The 12,849-nt window shown below is 37.6% G+C and overlaps 1 protein-coding gene and 1 pseudogene across 1 annotated transcript; one reads left to right on the plus strand and one right to left on the minus strand.

Moving 5' to 3' along the window:
• Window positions 1-1,271: 1,271 nt before the first annotated feature.
• LOC130083229 (GTPase IMAP family member 7-like) lies at window positions 1,272-3,012 on the minus strand. Its single transcript, XM_056248286.1, has 3 exons — window positions 2,857-3,012; window positions 2,691-2,747; window positions 1,272-2,116 (listed from the first exon to the last, which is right to left on the minus strand). Exons 1-3 carry the CDS (start codon window positions 2,867-2,869, stop codon window positions 1,272-1,274), a joined length of 915 nt encoding a protein of 304 aa, XP_056104261.1. The 5' UTR covers window positions 2,870-3,012.
• Window positions 3,013-6,964: 3,952 nt separating this feature from the next.
• LOC130083365 (5S ribosomal RNA) lies at window positions 6,965-7,081 on the plus strand (annotated as a pseudogene).
• Window positions 7,082-12,849: the final 5,768 nt, after the last annotated feature.

Genomic DNA, 12,849 nt, shown 5'->3' on the forward strand with positions numbered 1-12,849 from the left:
GTTTAACATTAGTTTCAGTTCTTCTTTTAGGTTTGCCGTGAGGCTTGTGCAGAACTCGCTTTCTTGTAAACTACTAAACTGAAAGTCTGTTCCTGTAATTCAGACCACTGTGTACTTCCTGTTTATTTCACAGATGGCTGAAGAGAACCTGATTAGATCTAGAAATAATACAACTTAAAATTAAATACCTAAGTGACCTAAATTTGATGTTAAAATTCATTCAAAAAATTTAAAATTCAACTTTGTCAACATGATGTTGTGTAATAATGATTAAATTTACTTTTTACAATTTACAAAGACTAAATACAGTAGCTGCAAAAAAGACTTAAAAAATGTCACACCTGAATTGTTTGGAAGAAATGCAGCAAGTCAGAAATCAATTGCAAAATTGTCTCACTTGGAGACATAATAATAGTTTTAAGGTTTTGGTTGTTTCATTCATTGAAGTGGTTGACTTTCTGACCCTTAAACATGTATAAATGTTTTCTTATTAATCACAATAAACACAGGAAAGTAACCTTGGAGCAAAATCATGGTTTATTATTACTTGTTAAACGTAAGCATTCAAAGTCAGCAGCCTTATCACCCTGTAGCCCAAGACTGGTTGCCCACTGAAGCTAAGCAGGGCTGAGCCTGGTTAGTACCTGGATGGGAGACCTTCTGAGAAAACCAGGTTGCTGCTGGAAGAGGTGTTAGTGAGGCCAGCAGGGGGTGCTCACCTGTGGTCTGTGTGGGTCCTAACGCCCCAGTGTAGTGACGGGGACACTATACTGTCAAAGAGCACCGTCCTTCGGATGAGACGTTAAACCGAGGTCCTGACTCTCTGTGGTCATTAAAAATCCCAGGATGTCTTTCGAAAGAGTAGGGGTGTAACCCCGGCATCCTGGCCAAATTCGCCCAGTGGCCTCTGTCCATCATGGCCTCCTAATCATCCCCATATATATATATATATATACACACTGATTGGCTTCATCACTCTGTCTCCTCTCCACCAGTAAGCTGGTGTGTGGTGAGCGTTCTGGCGCACTATGGCTGCCGTCGCATCATCCAAGTGGATGCTGCACATTGGTGGTGGTTGAGGAGATTCCCCCTTCCATGTGAAGCGCTTTGAGTGCCTAGAAAAGCGCTATATAAATGTAATGAATTATTATAATTATTATTATAAAGTCAATGTCAAATAATACATAAGCTTGAAAATTATATTATGCTTACTACAATTATGTTGTGGATATGTTCAGACTTAAACTAAAAGAATAAAGCAATAACAAAAACTAAAAGTTATACCAATTCCTTTCCTCTCTGTTTTGTCTAGCTCTGTCCACAGTACGTTTCAGATCCATTCCCGCAGCCACACCAACTACACCAGCTCCAACTATAACTAGAGGTAAAGCCACCGCTACCTCCGCTACTCCCAGCGCGGCACATCCTGCTATTGCTGTTCCTGTTCCTACAGCTGATCCAACTCTCAATCCAAAATCTATTGCCTTTCTTTTCATCTCTTCACTTTTTATCTTTCTTTGAGCTGCTTTAAACATTTCATTTGTGTAATTGCCTCCTCCATTCTTCCCGACCATTTTGTCGATCTTCTCCATCAGTTCAGTGACCTGAGTGCGGTTCATCATGTCTTCATTGCTGAACGCGTGATATCCGCCACCACAGCTGTTGGTAAGTCTCCGAAGATGCTGGCTTTCTGCTACATACTGTTGGAAAGTCTTACGTCTCAGCTGATCAGCGCGAGTGAACAGAACGATGGTGTAACGTATAGCATCTTTTCCAAAGTTCTCCTGAATCAGTTTTACTGTGTTCACCTCCTCCGCTGTGTATCGCGCACCGAGACTGATCACCAGCAGAAACACATGAGGACCAGGAACCGACAGATCAACACACTTATCTATCTGTGTCTTCATCTCTTCTCTAGTCAATGATCCACAAAAACCTGGCATGTCAATCACAGAGATTACTCTTCCTCCTTGCCGTGCAACCCGTTTGCTGGACACGCTTGTAACTTGTTCAGGTGATTCCTCTACGTGAAACACTTCCTGTCCCAGGATAGTGTTTCCTGTCGAACTCTTCCCTGCTCCAGTCTTGCCCATCAGAATAATCCTTACATCAGACACTGAAAATCAAGAAATATCATTATATTTCAAATAAGATTTCTTCCTAACAGCAGGTGGAAAGTTTACACAAAGGTGTTGAACTAAGCTTAGGCCTTATTTGGAAAGTTTGAAAAATGACCAAGATGCATCAATGCAATTCATAATACGGTGCTTAATTTAAAATGCAGAAAGACTGAATACAGGATCTTAATAATTAAGGTTACCATATGTTTTTCTATGTCAACAGTTTTTCATTTAGCCAAAGCTACAACAAGAAAAGCTTTGCTTTCTTGCAAACAAGAAAAGCAATTTTTCATAATCCTGTAGAATGATAAAGAATAATCAAAACCAATTTAATCAATTATTATCAAAATCATCAAAATCAATTTCAGAAAAATATTAACTCTTATACAACCATACAATATTGAACTGTCATTGAACTTTTGACTTATAACCAGACTTTAGAATAGAATACCACCGTCTAAATAAATCTATACCTTGATGTACATAATATTGTCCAATGAAAGTCTGACAAAATTAAAACATGTTAGAAGCTAATATCACTTTAAGAAACAAAAAGGTCAAAGTACTCACCGAATGTAAAATCTGAGTAATATGACATTCTGTAATTGTCATTTGACAGTAATGCCTCTGTGGAAAAAAAACACAAACAAAAAAAACATGTTGTTTAAAGTTTTTAATTATTACTATTGCATATTCATGTTGCTTAAAACCACTTAAAATATTGTCAATTACTTACCCCTATCACTCATTTCTGAATTGTTCTGGAGATTTTTTAGCTGTAAATGTTGTGTATAAGCTTCACTGTTAATGTTGATCAATCAATCAAATTATCTTATGTATCTTGTTGAACGCTCGCCGATGATCTGCCCTTACTGCCTCAGCTAACTGTCAAAAAGTCTATTATAACAGGAAGCAGCAGATGTGTCAGGTGCGGATGCAGAGAGAGAGTGAGGGCTTAAAATGCAGAGAGTATAATGGGCTTTATTTAATAATAGTTTTTTTTTTAAAAGACAACAAAAAACACCTTGTAAGAGATAACAGGACTGGGACAAAGTCAGGGCTGTATGGATAGTTGCACATAGCACTGGTGCTACAGAGTTTTGTAGCACAGGCCACACAATTGCACATATAAGATGTGTTGTTACCATCTCTGAAACCACAAGTAGTGCAGTTCATCTCTTAAACAGGCGTGTGACTGAAAGAACATTAATGTTCCATAAATACAAACCTTTTCAGACAAACATTTTATTTGCCCAAATTGGCAGACTGCAGGAACATAACACCTTTTGCTTAACATTAAGTCAATTTTGTTTATATAGCCAAATACACTGTTAGCCCGGATTTTATATCTAATAAAGAATTTAATTACAATTTAATTAAATTATTTAAGTTTGATTGCATTACCAATTAAATATAAGTAGATTCTTCTGATTTGTGGACATCATTTGAATGTGTGAATAAATGTAAGTTAGATGGACTCAAATTATGAAGTTTTTCTCTTGCGTTCCACACAGCGGTTTGATGAGTCAGCTAACACCATTTTGTGTTGGTGTGTGTGAATTCAAGGATCTGTTGATGAGTAGCTGCTGGAGCATTTGTTTTAGCAAGTTCTATGGAGATTTTTCCCGACTTTACCTTTTTGTCGTTTCTTCGTTTTCCTCGAGAGTCCGTTTGTGAGCAGTGAAAATCAGTGTTTGTTTGTTTTTTAGCTAGCTAGATTTCCCACTCGCGTGCAGCGGACATTTTTTTCTTTTTCTTCCTATTGTTTCTTTTTGACTGTTTGTGTAACTGTTTGAACCTCCGGCCGGTGCCGAACACCGCGATGATCTCATGAGTATAAACAAACCATATAGTTTTGGTGCAATTTGTTGTGATTCTGAGATAGACTGTTCATATGCTTTACAATAAAAGCTAATTTGTTAAAACAAACAAATTTTTCTTTTTATGTTTTATGAGGAAAAGTTTTTAGGGCATGTAAAATGCATGTTTTGTTGTATTTCAAATGCAAATTTGGAATTGAACTGAAATAAAACAGAAAATTTTATGAATGAACTTTCTAGTTTAACAAATTACAAATAAATCAATTGATATAAATTTTACTTACTTAGTAGATTGACCTTAAATATACTATGTAGAGCCCGACCGATATGGATTTTTAGGGGCCGATGCCGATACCGATAAAAAAAGCCAGATACCGATATATCGGCCGATATTATTCATGTGTATATTATAATACAGTAGCAATATTATGTATGTGTATTATAGTACAGTACCAGTCAAAAGTTTGGACACACTTTCCTATTGGTGTGTACAAACTTTTGATGGGTACTGTATATAGAATACACAGTATAAACAGAATAAATATATAAACGTTTTGCAATGATCACTCAAATGTGGTAATCAAACTCTTGTGTGACACAGATATGTAATGGAGGCAGGGTGAATGATAGAATGAGAATGATAGATTTGAGCTGTAACCAAACTAGTTTGCATTACATGTTATATTATATTCTAAATACTGTTGCATAATCTTCACTAACGACTTTGTCTTTTAATTTAGTCACGTTATATAAAGCATAACATATCAATAAATATATCAAAAGTGTCACTGACAAAACCTTATTATTCAATTCAATTCAAATGTATTTGTATAGCTATTTTACACTATTTTTAAATAAGTAGTAAGCAAAATGTACTAAACGTGATAATAATTATATAATTATATTTATATTATATATTTATGTTATAATTATATAAAGTATTGCTTGTGTAACGTAGCGTTAGGCAGAATGAGCTTCAACACTGTCTACACCGGACGCGGCCGTTATTGCTCGCGTCGCAACAGCTCTTTACCCGAGACGCGAAAAAGCACCCGTTACAAAGCAGAATGGGGCATCAGTTTACTGTCGGAGAAATGACGCTCGCGCAACGCATTTTAATCAATGTTACATCAACCAATTGCCTGGATTTAATACATAAGAAGTACATATAGCAGACAATATAATCAGGACTTCTTAGCTGCGTGCTCTCCCTAGTCATCACAAGCTCACACAATACGTGACAGAGGCTGGTAGCAGAGAAATCAATTCTGTGAATTACACTGCGCAAATAAAAAGTAATTGGCTACTACCCACAGGATGAAGAAGGGTTGGCTCTCAACAGAACATAAAATATCCATTTTATTTTATTTTTCGTGTTCGTATTTATGAGGATAACAACGGATATGACAAGCTCTGAAAGCGGCACTAAACCACTTTAAAACTTTCACAGAGCCCTCAAAACAGAAAGCACAAAGCCTTTCATTAAAGTGAATTTCGTTTTGTATTAATTAGTGCTGGGCTGTTATCGGCGTTAACGTGCTGCGTTAACGTGAGACTCTTATCGGGCGATAAAAAAAATATCGCCGTTAATCAAAGTTGGGTTGGGATCATAAATAGCTTTTTCGAATATCGTTATATTTTCACGCAATTATAATGTGTAGTATGACGCCGCGCCTACTGTCACAGATCGCGCAGTAGGGTATTTTCCTGTCAGGGACACAAGGTGTACTTTTACTTTGTTACGTTGGGCGACGTTCCTCTCGTTACTTTATTTTAATGCAATACGTTGTTAAATGAGTTTATTTCAAGCGCGCTGTGTCCTTTGTATGGGCATGAGCGATGCTCATTTACAAATGAATGACTCTTTTGAGTCGATTCTGTTCAAAGACTTCATCAAACAAGTTGTCAGATGATCTGTCTAAATCGGTTCGCGAATCAGTTGATCTGTTCAGTTCCTCGCGCACTGAATCGTCTGAAGCACTTTCAATTCACACTCGACACGGAGTCGTAACAGGAAGATTTAAGAACATCAAGAGCGTTGGATGAAGTGGCCGATCTACAGTCTAGTCTAGTGAAAGCAAATCTACAAATGCATCATATTTTTGCCAGCGATGAAGATCTAGTTGAACATCTTCGTAAGCTGTCTGTGAATGAATGATTCCACAGGACGATACATTCGATTTCATTTCATTCAGGTAATTCATTGTGTGTGTATTGCGCGTGTATTGCGCAGTGGCATAATCACACGAATAGTTTACATTGATTGAAACTAATTTGTTTAAAAATGAGGCTATTGCAGTAACAAGGCAGGTTCACATAAAATTCGTATGACATATGATGACATTATTTTTTGATCTAACGAGCATTGGCGATGCAAAAACGGACTGTCGTGCGTATTGTTTTTTTTCTTCTTCCAATTAGCCTACTATGTTAAAAAAAAGGACGAAAACATGTTACTTGTTCAATTAATAAACAGTTTGTTTGATGACAAATCGCTAAAGATGAAATTGGCCTCCCTTTCTGTCATTGCGTTTTTTTGTTGTTTTTTTTTTACGATATTCGACTTTTGCTCCTCGATTGTCGAATGGCATTTTTGGCAGAAATGCACATCCCTACGCGAGGCAAACTATTCTCAAAGACTTACTTTTAGTCATTATTTGGGTAGCACACATATTCTGAATGCCTTCGGGAGAATTCAAATGAGCCATTTTAATCTAGATTAATCTAGATTAATTTCAATATTAATCTAGATTAAAAAAATTAATCTATGCCCACCTCTAGTATTAATTGTATCTTAATTTTAATCAATGTTTCATCAACCAATTCCCTGGATTTAATAAATAAGAAGTAAATATAGCAGACAATAGATAATCTCGACACGGAGGCGCCGGCGCGTGGACTGCAACTCGTCTCATAAATTAACCAAAACTCAGCAGAAATATATCTAAATTGAAATGTCTACTTTTAAACAGAACAATTCAAAATGAAAGACAAGACTACTCTCTGCTGTAATCCGTATGAAATGTCAGCAGCCATATCACCCTGTAGCCCAAAACTGGTTCCCCACTAAAGCTAAGCAGGGCTGAGCCTGGTTAGTACCTGGATGGGAGACCTTCTGAGAAAACCAGGTTGCTGCTGGAAGAGGTGTTAGTGAGTCCAGCAGGGGGCGCTCAACCTGTGGTCTGTGTGGGTCCTAACGCCCCAGTATGGTAATGGGGACACTATACTGTCAAAGAGCACCGTCCTTCGGATGAGACGTTAAACCGAGGTCCTGACTCTCTGTGGTCACAAAAAATCCCAGGATGTCTTTCGAAAGAGTAGGGGTGTAACCCCGACATCTGGCCAAATTTGCCCAGTGGCCTCTGTCCATCATGGCCTCCTAATCATCCCCATGTATATATATACCAATTGGCTTCATCGCTCTGTCTCCTCTCCACCAGTAAGCTGGTGTGTGGTGGGCGTTCTGGCGCAATATGGCTGCCGTCGCATCATCCAGGTGGAGCTGCACATTGGTGGTGGTTGAGGAGATTCCCCCTTCTATGTGAAGCGCTTTGAGTGTCCAGAAAAGCGCTATATAAATGTGATGAATTAATATCAATTACTATAAGTTAAACTCGAATTTTTCAAGTTACGATTACTTAATTTTTTTGGCTTTTAGACCAGGAGTTCCCTTTCGAACGGTCAGTCAGTCGTATTGCGTAGCTATACTGCACGAACCAATGGCTTAAGATGGCAGAACGGCGTAACTGCGCGAACCAATCGATTTTGCCATGGATTCAGATTAAATCTTCTTCATCGACGAATCCTATTCTTCACTGACGACTTGGAAGTCCACGAAGAACTAACCAAATCCTGCCGCGCCCCCTACTCGGCCCGCCTGCGACCGTCAACCTCTGCAGCGCTCTCGACCATTGACGGCGCCGAGGAATAAAATAAAACATAAAATTATAAAATAAATACTTAATAAAAACAAACATTATTTTTATAATACAGAATTAAACATAATCCCAACGGCATAGGGCTATGAGAAACTGCCCCCCCTAGAGGAAGCCGTGGCTGCGCACCTCTGCCCACCCTCAGCTATTGGCTGGAAAGCTAAAGTTTCCCATCCCTCTAAACCCTGAAGGACGACCTCAGCCCTAGCGGCGGGTACACTGTAAAAACAAATTTTCATGATTTGTTATCACAACTTTTTATATTTTGTCAAATCAACTTAGATAATTAATGTAGTTCAGATAGCATAATATTTTGAGTTTTTTAACTCAAAATTTTAAGGCAACCAGGTAACTTACTTTAAGTTAATCCAACTCTTTTTTTTTTACGGTGTAGGGCCTACACGTCCGCTGGCCAGGCAGGCTGCACAATGGTGTCGCTCTTTACAACGTCGGACACATAACGGCAATTAATAGGATTAACCTTTTGCTTGACTATGTTATCAAACAGCTAATAATGTGTTAAACTATTATGCAAAATTCACTCTTACATGGTGTTTGGACATAAATGTGTGTTGGCAGTGTGTCTACATAACACCCCTATAATAATACAAATCCACCCAGTTTTTTTTTTTAATCCCCATAAATCATAAGCAGTGTCTCAGAACAAGCCGTTTTCAGATTCTGGGAAAAGTGACGTCACTTTGCACTGGCCCCTCCCACAACTGTTGACGGACACTGCCATATTAGCATAGACCCGCCCTGAGTCAGCTGTAGCTACACCTTAAAATAACAAGACTATTTTCCATTCGTTCTTAGGGCTGGGTATCGATTCAGATGTTCAAATTCGATTCGATTTTGATTCGCAAGGTCTCAATTCGATTCGATTTTCCATTCCTGATTCGATTCTCGATTCGACTATAATAAATATAGATGTAATACAAATCCTATATTTATAAAAAAGAACAGTGGACATAAGTTTACAAGTGGTTAATTAATACAAAGAAATTAAGAGCCACAAACCTGTATATAAAACCCTTTTTATTTACACTATACACTAAATGCATACAATGAATAGACAGGATTTTGATGCAAGATGCCAAATTGATGCTGAAAATTGGACAAGTCAGAACAGTCGCATGCCTTTGATCAAACACGATAGGTTATTTTATGTTTAAGATAGATAGATAAATAAATATCTGTTATCATTTTTTAGACAATTTTTTTTACATTGATATCACCTAAATGTTTGTTTTTACAATGGGGTAATTTTTTGTTAAGAGTTTATGCAACACATGGAAGCTTGATTTCAATATTCGAATTAAATTGAAAAAAGTAGCACAAATAAATACAATAGAATAAAGACTGGATAGTATTTTAGTCCTGACTGAATTAAATACATAGGCTTTTAAATCTGATTCCTTACAATTAATGCTATATTTTGTTGTTTTGACAACAAAATTAATGACAGACACATATGGCTGCGTTCACTTTAAGAGCTAGGGCACGGATCCATTACCGTTTCATTACACTGTCTGTCAGACGCGTTTTATGCCTATTTAAGACATAACCGACTGTCTTTACGAGGTTACTCACCAAGACCAGAGTTTTGACATCATTTTCCGTGTTTTTAACTGATAAAGTGATATAATCCACGAAAAAGAACTTGTGTTACTGGCGAGCTGTTTGTGAGGCGGATTTAGGCTTTACTGTATGTGCACGCAGTGAAAACATCTCTGAGAACGCACGAGCATGTATGGTTTAAAAATGGTTGAATGTTTAAACTGGTAAAACTTAAAAAGACGTGAAAATGATAAACGTTAGTTACGATGCAATGCTGGCCCGATTGTGCAAGTGAATATTCCGTCATGTCCCGACTCCTAAACACGAGTGTGTATTATCGCCGCAGCGCTTGACGCTTGCCTTGTGCCTTGACACAAGACGCAGCACTGCGAGTGCGAGCCCTGAATATGGAAAAAATTGATTCGTGGCCATTGAGAATCGATTTTGAATCGACCACCTTTTTAAAAACGATTAATCGAAAAATCGATTTTTCCCAGCCCTAATCGTTCTTCTTTTCTTTCTTTTTGTAGGTCAGCCATTCCTGTCAGATAATACATATGGCATTACAAATATTTTGGACCTGATCTTCTGAAGATTAATTATATTTATTAATTATTACATATTTCAATGGCAAATGTTCCCAGTTGAAATATTCACTGCTTAAATATCCACGTCAAAATGCAGCCACTAAAAATTGAGCACTGGTAATGTAGGCTACGATTTTTTTATTCCATTGGTGCAGGTCAACATGTGTTATGTATCAAAGATACAGTCACTATTATACTTGCATAAATGAGCGTTTAAAACATTAGGGCTGCGAACTGGCAGGACTGGTTTCCTCGCTGCCCTGTAAGCCAATGCTAGATGCTAATCTCCTGTAAGTCCCCATTCACTGTAATCTCATGGAAAAGATCAATAATGACACTTTCTGGGTGAACTGTTCCTTTAAATGAATGCTTTCATAGTGCTGTCGATCTGCTGTTGAAGATTTGATGTACTAACAGAGTGAAAGAGAAGAAAGTTTCAACTAATAACTAAACGGTTATGTTTTCATCTTGCATGTCAAACTGTAAACGCCACAATAATTGCTCCTGGATTTGACACTGTAAACTGCACTGACTCTAGAATGCAGTTTTAGCCTCAATGCACCATTATGTCTGTATATGATTCTTTGTTAATATTCCTATCATGCTGTGGATGCAACTGGAGTTTTATGAACTGTAATTTACAACAAAATATAGTCGCCTCTATAAGGAAATTCTGCATAATGCTGGCCAAATACGTGTGATGATGGTCATAAAACCTGCACAAAACATGCATAAGTAGAGTACATAAAGAAAGCCTCAAAGCATGTAAAACTCAGAGATAACTGCTCCAGTATGAACCCTATCAGAAGGTGTTTGATGTTAAACACACACTGCCTCCGGCTAACAGCGGCTTTGCTGATTTCTCGGGCTGATCGTGCATGTAAGAGGATTTTCTCTTTTACTTTTTTTTTGTCTTAAGGCATTTGATTAATTAATGAAAATGTCAGAAGAATTCTCAGGGGTACAATGAAATGTTTTGAAATTTTAATCATCATAATCTTGAAGATCAAGTGTATTGTTTGCTCATCACCTGACATTTTGAGAGGATAGTTCACGCTGAAGTCAAGCCCGGCTTTCTTATATGGAGCACAAAAATGAAAGCATTTGACTAGAGCGCATTTGATATACGCCAAAGAAGATGTCATCAATGCTCAGCAGATGATGTGCCCTGGGCACGGATGTCTCAAAGGCCCCCTTCACCAATTTTTTGGACAACAGTGTTGCACCTGTATGCACAGGCACCGCAATAGGGCAGGCAAGCCAGACATTTTAAGGGGACCCCCGAGGGCTGATCATTTAAACAATCGGAAATGTTAATATACAGACGCAGCAACATCTCTGCATCCCCCAACGGCCCCTCTCTCGTTACGCGTTTAGCTTTTTCAAACTGGTGCAGCGCTTACTCGCGGTAGGTAGAAAATGCATGATTTGATAAACATGAAAAGGACTTATCCGTCTGGCATGGCAGCTCGCTCTAACTTTAACCTAGATAAATGCATATCCAAAGTGTTTGTGCGGAGTGTGCACTGCATGGCAGGCGTCGGCGCGAACACTTGCATTTTCCTATCAACAGTGGAAACAACTGAAATACTCAATCTTTTCTGGTCATAGGCCTATACAGAAAAGAATAATGCATCAGTCGCAAGTAGCTACTTTTATTTTTGTAAACTCACAATAACAAGAAAACGTTGTGCTTTTGTAAAATAAAATAAAAACAAACAGGGCGCGCTTTCATGGTCTCTGGAGCGCGTCTCAAAAATGAACTGAAACAGTGTATAGCCTCACAGACAAGCTTGAAATGTCCACTTTTAAATGAAAAAAATCGAATCGAAAGCAAATGCCGGCTGATTAGGCTGATATGAAAGGTGCATTTCTCTCTAAAGGCGCATCCACTTTACAGCGGAGATATAGATATGTTTGCAGCCGACACTGATTTAAAAAATATATCTTTTTTATTTTTAAACAATAAAAATGCCTAGTTTTTCCCCCCAGACGGTGCTTTGTGGCAATATTTATGCATGCGCTTGCTTGAGCGCGGAATAGGCTATATGCCTCCATGCACTCAAGCAGAAATTAATATTAACGTGAGATTAGTCGACTAATTGCTTAAATGAATGACTACTAGTCGACTAGAAAAATCTTTAGTCAATGGCAATTCTAATCAATGCATTTAGGCTAGTTGACATTGAATTAGTAATTCTAGTATCCAGGTCTTTACGTTAAATTAGTTGAGTTAACAATGAGTTAATGAACTAAAATAATAAAACAAAGATTAAATTAAGATGCTATATAGCATTGCTTGTTCCACCACAAAAGACACTTTTTAAGGTGACAATCCGTTACACATTTGAAGATTTACTGTTTCTTGAATATTGTTGTATTGCATTTTATCTTCTGTTATAAAGATGCAGACTGACATTTCGTTAAAAAAAATAAGCCCATAGGCTACTATTGTAAAACATAAAAAACTTAGCCTATGTTCTGTCTTGGTTGTGGTTTTAAATCATTTTTGTTTTGGTTTTTGAGTAACCGTCTTCTGCGTGACTTTTATATTAACCCTACGCAATGCTTTTCACTCGCCTCTAGATGTGCTTCTCAACAGCAGCAGCAATACATTAAAATTATTTATTTGATTCATTTACTAGTTAATACTTTGCAACTGCAAAAAAAAAAAAAAAAAAAATCACATTATTCCTCAATATTTAACACAATTTTACTGAAAATAAAAATAATGATTTGAAAAAAATAGACACAGTAAATTTTACAGGGCCCCCTGCTGCTGGCCCAGTAGGCCCGTGCGTTAATCCGTGCCTGATACTCAGGTCTG

Source organism: Rhinichthys klamathensis, unplaced genomic scaffold (genome assembly GCF_029890125.1).
Source record: "Rhinichthys klamathensis goyatoka isolate OS25496 unplaced genomic scaffold, OSU_Roscu_1.1 h1tg000054l_1, whole genome shotgun sequence".
Classification (NCBI taxonomy): domain Eukaryota; kingdom Metazoa; phylum Chordata; class Actinopteri; order Cypriniformes; family Leuciscidae; genus Rhinichthys; species Rhinichthys klamathensis.

What these genes read in the sequence shown, in the direction of transcription:
- LOC130083229 (XM_056248286.1), bottom strand. An exon ending in TTACTCAGATTTTACATTCG is followed by an intron (nt 2,117 to 2,690) that starts GTGAGTACTTTG and finishes CTTGATTTTCAG; the next exon opens with TGTCTGATGTAAGGATTATT.